This window comes from Emydura macquarii, unplaced genomic scaffold (genome assembly GCF_026122565.2).
Source record: "Emydura macquarii macquarii isolate MOO-44397 ecotype Brisbane River unplaced genomic scaffold, CSIRO-AGI_Emac_v2 contig_1363, whole genome shotgun sequence".
In the NCBI taxonomy this organism is placed as follows: Eukaryota; Metazoa; Chordata; order Testudines; family Chelidae; genus Emydura; species Emydura macquarii.
The window spans coordinates 12,558,700-12,567,037 of record NW_027131500.1 but is presented as its reverse complement, the minus strand read 5'-3'; the positions used below and the strand labels follow the sequence as shown (position 1 = coordinate 12,567,037).

General features: G+C 34.0%; 1 protein-coding gene across 6 annotated transcripts in view; it reads right to left on the bottom strand.

Moving 5' to 3' along the window:
• Positions 1–311: 311 nt before the first annotated feature.
• SPOCK3 (SPARC (osteonectin), cwcv and kazal like domains proteoglycan 3) overlaps positions 312–8,338 on the bottom strand; it is a 370,554-nt gene continuing 362,527 nt past the window's right edge. For 5 of the 6 annotated variants that reach the window (XM_067551785.1, XM_067551779.1, XM_067551782.1 and 2 more), the window contains 3 exons: positions 6,297–6,359; positions 4,316–4,453; positions 2,575–2,938 (listed from right to left, as the gene is read on the bottom strand). In XM_067551785.1, the coding sequence (XP_067407886.1) occupies positions 2,757–2,938; positions 4,316–4,453; positions 6,297–6,359 (383 nt within the window). In that variant the 3' untranslated portion in view covers positions 2,575–2,756. Of the gene's footprint in view, positions 405–2,574; positions 2,939–4,315; positions 4,454–6,296; positions 6,360–8,338 lie in introns of those variants that run through there. The other variant, XM_067551781.1, reaches the window with a different exon arrangement.

Genomic DNA, 8,338 nt, shown 5'->3' with positions numbered 1-8,338 from the left:
GCATAATGGGCAGTGAGGCCATTGGTATATTGGCTGACTAACGTACTAAATATATAACACAGTTAATATAGCAAAATCAAGAACAGAAATGTATATCAAGAGTGATTTAATGTTTCCAATCCTTCCTCCAGCTATTTTTGCTGAACTGTTAACAGTTCTGGGGGGGGGGGGGGGGAGGGGGGAGAGAGAGGAGAGAGAGAGGAGGGGAGGAAGGGAGGGTTTGGGATTTTTTTTTTTTTTTTTTTTTTGGCAGTTTCGCAACAAGGAAATACTCCTAAATAACCTTGAACTTCCATTGTTGCTGTCCTTGACTGAATTCAATCTTCTGTATTATTTCTGTAAGTCACTGTCTCTGCTGGCAACTATCATGCAGAAATTAAATTCTGAGCTGATTTCCTCTTCTCCTATTGAGTTAAACAAGGAATACACAGGAAAGAAAGAATTTAGCTCACATTATTCTTTGTATTACTTTAACGATGGAATAGTTTCATACTATAATCCCATTAAAGTTCAATGGTTAAACACATTATGAATACTCTATTATATGCTGCTTAACTCTCCTATGTATTTGAGTAGCAGCACCAGCTGCATGAAATGCATCTCTAATTTTTTGTCAGCTAATATTCCTTTGTCACATTAGGAAACGGAGCAGTCAAGTTGCTGTATCAGACAATAACCACAACTGTTTAGCTTTAGTTTCTTTATTCAAAATCATTTTTATATATAGAAGTTTATTCCACCCACAAGAAACCAGTTCTTGGTGAAATTCAGCCATTATAGATATGGTAAACACTTAACTATATTTATTTAAGAAAATAACATATCTATGCTCCCCGTACTAGTATTAAGTCTATCAGAAACAAATAAACTTTGATTTGCAACATTAGCTACCATATAATGAAGAAAAGACAAAACAATCTTAAATTACAAATTACAGCAAATTAAAAAAATACAAATAAAAGAAAATCTTTCTTATGGGTTTGTCTTGATCCAAAAATTATCTCTTGAAATGTAATGAAATACTAGTAAATGGTTCTACATAAGTAAATTTTGTTGAATAGTTGCATGATTGTGTGACTGTATCTGAAACTTAAGAGCTTCCCATTTCTCAATATAAAGCTATACAAAACTTCATATAGCCTATACCATTAAAAATCATTACAGTATACAGCTAAAGGTTGGTTACAAGAATCTTTATTTTGCAAACTATACATAAACAGTAAAAAAGAAAATGCATTATACTTTTTAATATTACATAAGATGAACATTAAATTTAGTATTTAAATGTGTAGAAATCAAATGCAAAGAATAAACTGATTTTCCTGTCATTTAACTGCAGATGAAAATTAAGGAAATCAGTGATCCACTGTTGAAGTTACACAACCAGTAGTGTAATATTACATAGGTTGTTTCAGTTTTATTGTGGGCAGAAAGCCATAGGTCTGATATGCATGAAGGTGTTGGAGTTCCAAAACATCTACACAATTAATTAACATGCTAACATAAATACAGTGATTAAAGTAATTTTCTCTACAGTCAGATCTTAAGTGCTACTCTACACAATAATCATAATCTAGACCCACATGGTAATTACATAACAATAGAAAAAAATTAAAATAACCCATTTTCTTCATTCCAGCAGCAGTACCTATACTGGTATTTATGTGGTATTTGGGTGTGGTTAGCTATTGCCTAGCAGCCTATTTCGGTATGCATGCTAAAACCTTTCTATGTCTATTTGCAAGGCACCTTACAATACGTTCTCTAAATTTCTGTACTAACAACAGAAGAGGACATGGATTAAGATAAAGATGCAAAACTATTTTCTGAAATAGAAAATTAAAATGTATGGTTAGGGGTTTTTTAAAACTGTCTTGGGACAAGTTCCAGTACTCTCAAGCACAGTAATGTATAAATGTAACATATTTTATGCAAAGTTTTTCAATTTTAAATATTTTATGCTAATCTTCTGTTTAGAGATATAGAAATAAAGAAGGGTGAAATCATGCTGCTTGAGTAAATAATGAAGTCTATATGAGTTTGACATTAAAAGAAAAATGAAAAAAAGGACAACAAAACTTTATTTGTAGAATTAAAGCTTGTCCATGTTTACTGCTTTTGATAAACCTCCTTTCAAAAACCTAGACATTTCCTAATAAAAAATATAACCACAAATGCAAACACAAAGGAGGGCTTTACATTATTTTCTCCTATGTGACAGTCACATTTTCTCCACACCTCTGGTTAATTAAAGGTTGGTGAGATGCTACTTGTGTGTTAAAATTTCTACTGTAACAAGTTGTTGATTCAGGTCATGCACAATTATGAAATCTACATGGCCTAAATCACTGCTAGGGTTAAAGTCGCCTTTATGTATAATTGAGCTCATATTTAATGAGGCCATCCAAAGTTCCAAGCGATGGTAAATATCATTTTCATGGAAGTTTTTAAAAGTTTGGTTGTCCTTATGATGCTTTGCACATTAATTTTTGTAGTAGCACATCACATTTCCTTCTTCAGGCTAGACTTCCAATGTGTTTTCTTCTGTCAAAGGCATATAAAAACTCAAAATCACATAATATAATGATTTTTATTTAAACAAAGAAAGTCTATGACTTGAGCTGCAATATTTGAAATAATCATACAAAATATACAGGTTGTTTAGAATCCTCTTGATCTTGGAGAGCAAAGGAATTTTCTATGAGATGTCACCTTCTGAATTTTAGAAAGGTAGAATTCATTAACCTTTAATATCATCAAATGTATCCATCGTGATCATCATCATCATCCACATCATCATCGCCTTCGTCCTCGTCATCATCATCATCATCATCAATTTCATCTTCATCATTCATTATATCATCTTCATCATCCTCATCGTCTGTCCATTCATGAAAATCACCACTGGCAAAATCACCTGAGATCTCTAAATTAATAGCTAAAAAAAAGTGTAATAGTTATACTATAGTAATAGGAACACAGGGTTACAGAACTAGCTGGTTTCAGGTCAATTGATTTAAATTAAATAATGAGGTAAAGTAATAAGTAATACTATTGATATCAATATTCTTTGCTGTCCATAGAAGGAACGACTTTTTCTGCACAGCATAATTATACTGTGGAACTCACTGCCACAAGAAGTTGCTGAGGCCACAAATTCATTAAGATTAAAAAAGGACTGGATATTTATCTCGCTATCAAGAATATCCAAAGTTATCATTAACAATAAGAATATTTTGGATGGAATATTAAACCTTCAGTGTCATGCTTCAAGCCAATCTTTCACTATTAGAGATCAGGATGAGGCCTATTGTGGGTGGCGGGGAAGGGGGAGTTAAATCCATACCTGCCTACTCTGGGGTTTGTACACCATCTTCTGAAGCATCTGGTACTGGCTTCTGTCAGAGACAGGATACTGGACTAGATGGACCTTGAGTATGATCCAGTATAGCAATTATGTTCCTTTTACTATATGTATTTTAACCCTTTTTTTCCAGTGCCAGGGCTTTTTTCTTAGTCTTAAATTACAGGTGTAAAAATTCCATTTTGCTTTTAAATTGTGGTGTCAATTTAAATAATTACAAGATATTAACTACTCTTTAGTAAGCACTTTGAATCAGATTAGAGAGAGGGGGTCTCTTTTGCTTAAGTACTATTTGGCGGCTGGAGTGGCTCCTGAGAAGCTTGTCGTGAATGGTGTCACTTGCTGCAAATTCAGGTATTTATCATTCAATGGTAGAAAACAGGAGTTCAGAAGGGCTATTGGGGTAACATGAGACTTTCCAGGGACTGCAGGTAAAACTAAATACATTCCCTAATAATTTTTGAAAGAAAACATATTATTGGAATTCTTGAATTCTGATTACAGGCTTCGGATAAAAGGTTGGGGAAACATGGGAAGGGTAAGAGGGAGTTACAGGAGCCAGTGCTTCAAGAAATGCTTCTGCTATGTCCCTGCCAACCAGACTGTAATTAAAGAATTGTTGACTTGAGTTCAATAGCATGTTGGGTACCCAACTTAATTTTATCAGGTACTGCTGGGTCTGGTAATATTGTATTTTAACTATCCTATCCAGAGCAGAAGCAGCACGATCCAAATTACTTGGTAGATAGGCTGTCTCTATTTTTAACTACCATCATGACAGATGCTACAGAAACTAGTGAAATAAATAACAACAACAACAACAAATCTGACTTCAATTCTGTGTTATTTGGTCCCAATCCTGTTCTCACTGAAGACATTAAGAATTTGACCACTAACTTCAAAGGGAACAGAGAGTCCAATTGAAAAATGAGGAAGAATTCTTCCACGTACCACAGTCTGCAGCACCATTTGTTCTGGATCCTGTTACCTCATTACCATATCTGTCAACACACCAGCACTGCCCTGCACTTCCATGGCATTGACTTGGTTTGTAATACCCATCTTCATCACATAATGGGATGTACTGCCCTATGATACATAAAGAGTAAATTAGATTAGCAGCAGTCACCTGTACAGGTTAAATAATATTCTACATTACCAGAAGATAAATAAAAAATAAATAACTGTGTCTTATCTCTGTTCAATGGCCTCCTTGATTGACTTATTCTCTGTTACTGAGGTCAGGAAAGAAGAGTATTATATGTAATACATCTGCCCCTTCTTCCTTATTCAGAGGGGGAGCAGATATCAAATATATGAGTCTCTCTTTGACTGATCTCAAAAATGGACATGCCCAGGCCTTACTATTCCCTTTCCTCTTTCAAACTTCTCATTGATTCTCTGACATCTGCGCCTAACTGTACATCAGTTTGGGAAGAGACTCTGTGAATGTCATAGCCAAGACCTTGAATGCTATATGCAGATGTCATTCTAGGTAGGGAGTAGCTCAAATGTTTAAATGTTAAGTTCTGCTACCTGTGCTGCCATGGTTTCAACGCTATTGTTACTCAAGCTAGCTAGATGAAAGCTAGATTGGGTGTGTCTACATATATTTCAGACACACCTCTGACTGCAGTATAGACAAGTTCTATCAACTATTCTGGTGATGCAAAAGAAAGAATTTAATTTCTTTCTCTCGCTCAAAGCTGTGCTGATTAGACAGTGCTAAGATGAGCAAAACCAATAAAACAAGTTTTTTTTTGACTAAAGTAAGCAGCTGTGACTTGAAATATACCCATGGAGCAGATCTGTAAAGTAAGAAGGTACATTTTTATGTAGTCATTTTTCAGAGTAGATACACTCTTTAAAGTGCAAGTATGGGAGTTTCTGGCCATAAATGAATGTGATTTTCTTCTATATGTTTATTTATGTCTTACCAAATAGTCCTAGTTAATGGCAGTCACTGTTTGGGTGAAATCTTGTCAATGGAAGTTTTACCATTGACTTCAGTGGGGTCAGAATTTCACCCCTTGTACTTATCCATACTGGTCATTGGTTTGAAGTAATGGAGCTGTTTGCTGCTACTACTGTGCTTGGAGTTCTCCAGATTTTTAATTTCACCCAGAATTGAATAGTCATTTTTTAGTGAACTAGGATAACACTAAAATATTGATAACAGATTACATCTATTGGCCTATTTAACTCATATTTACAAAATACCTAGGCAAATGGACCACACAGACGAACCCCTCTGTAGAGCCCCACTGAAATCAACAGGGCTCCACGCAGGCACATCAACGAGTATAGAATCAAGGCCTTAATTTTTAATTTTTATGCGCAAAGCAAAGTAATTCTGTAATAATTTTGGCCTTGAAATCATCAGATATTCTTTAAAGAACTATAAATGGTAACCAAATCAGAGTTAAAAGAAATATTGTAAGGACTGTAAAACGTATGAGATAGTTTTAAGTTACTCTGATCAAAAATATCATCTCAAATGGTTTTGCTTACGTCTTTTACTCCAGTTTTTTTAAAGACTGTTAAAGCAAAATTTTAGATTTTATATCCAAAATAAAAATTATAGAAATGAAACATTTTTGATACAGTATGGAATTTTTCATAACAAAAATTTCAATTACTTACTTAACTCTAATATTATGTATCAGTGGAAATGTTAATTTAGGATTGCTTAGGTCTTTTTTGGCTAATAACTGTAAAAATATACAGTCTATCAGAGTAATAAAACAGATGTAATATCTTTCAGGTAAGGTAATAAAACTTAAGTTTAATAGCTTTCAAAAACTTCATAAATTTTGTGGCTGGAATTTAGTGAGGTCTATCTTTGTTGGATTAATATTGATTTTATGTAGCTGTTTCACTAGGGTTATTTATGTAAGCAATAAAACCTTCAAAAGAATGATCTATGGCTCACCTAGTAGCTTCTTTCCTCCTTGCTGCTTCTGAATGTTGCTGAGTTCCGTTTGGCAAGGTGGATCTGAAATGACATAAAAATGTTGAAGAGATTACACCTGATGAAATAAGGAAAGCTGAATGACTGTGTTTTCATGAGTAGTTATACTCTAGGTTCCTTCTATTGCCCTTAAGAAACACATATCCTCCATTAGTAAATTTTGCATTTTACATACTCACATACTAAAACTAGATCTTTGCAGTGCTGCATGTGAGAAAGAGTGTTTTTAATATACATCAGACTTTGGTACCTATCTAATAAACCAACCTTTAAAAAAGAGGAGTACTTGCACCTCTTAGTTCCTATGACTAGTTAGACACATGAGAAATTGGTAGATAAAGGGAGGTTGTGTATATGTTTATGTGTATAGATAATCAGAAAATAGGGCATGTTTTAAAGTTAAATCTTAGATTGTCCAAAATAGCCATGCTTTTCCGAGATCACAAAAATTGTTGTCTTTTGTAAGGACAGCTCCTAAATGTGAACGTTTTTAGTTAAGGAAACCTTTGTATGCGAGTTTTTAAAATAACGCACATATGCAGTAAACCAAACTGTACATTCATGGATGTTTCAACTGCTATACATTTTAATAAAATAAAATGGAGGAAATGAACTTTCATTAGCTGTATACAGACTTCTTACAATATCCCTTAAAGGCAGAGTTTAGATATTACAGTAGTGGGTATTCTATAAGAGTACAATGCAAATTCTATTGAAGGCCATAGAAAGATTCCCATTAATCCTCAGTGGCAGTTGGAATGGTCTTTAAATACGGAAAAAAGATGAGCTAGAATGTAAATAAAGGGTGTAGATGTGCAGTGAAGGAAAATTGTTCTAGAGCTTGATTCTGACCTCAGGTGTAGGTAATTCTATTAATAAGTTCAATTAAAAGCAAAATTTGGTTGGGAGTAACCAGCATTCCTTTAAAATATATATATATATATATATATATATATATATATATATATATATATTTCCCAAATGCGTTGATACCAAAAGATGTGATCAACATCATGGTGGTGACAAGAATAAGTAAACAAACTCATGTTAATAAAGTAACTAGCATAGATTCACCACTTTCTCTATTGAAATTTGTAGTATTTTGGTTCAAATAGGCAATTTAAGGCCCCAATTCTGCAGATTTCCGTATCCACACACAAGTTGAAGGACTGGGGCCTAAATATAACTGAAATATAACTAAATAACTAAAGATGGCTCTGAGCTGCAAAATATGGATTCCAATTCATAATTCCCCAAACTGCAGGGTTACGGTTTGCTCAAATCTTCAAAAACAACATTTAATTTTCTGCAACTGTGAAACCTCTTTCTAACAAGCTAAGTCACAGCACTGCAGGCACTTCCTTGAAAGGAAAAATAAGACATGAATGCATGCATGCTACTGTACCGAAAGATTGAGAATGAAGGCTAGTACTTCTCTTTGAACATTGCACATAACATTTTAGAAATTACAGGGTCATTTTTGAGGGGTATTTCCCTTTCTGAATCAGGAGTACTCTTGTGGCATGTAGTCTGAAGTCAATGGAGCTTGTAGGACAGCTGACATGGAGTATGCTTTTAGGCTAGATTGTCCCCAAGGCAATCTTCCACAAAATCTCAAATTCAATCAATACTAACTTATTTAAATAAACAGCCTATCATGCTTAGTGACAGTGTAGCCTCATGTTTGGTATAGAAACTAGATGTATCAGCAGACTTTTTGTATTATTCATGAGATCTGATTTAACAGAATAAATACAAACTGGAATCCAATAGTGACCTCTCATACAGATCAGGCTATATTTACCCTTGGCTTTACTTTTTGAATGACATTTTAAATTGTCTTTTAAGAAGATAAATATGGATGAGCTTACAAAGGTTGAGGGTAAAATTCTAGCCCCACTGAGGTCAATTGGTCAAATGGACTTCAGTGGGACCAGGATTTCACTCAGGATATGCAAAAATTCTTTTTAGAATTAAATCCCTAAAAACTGCCTCTATACTTC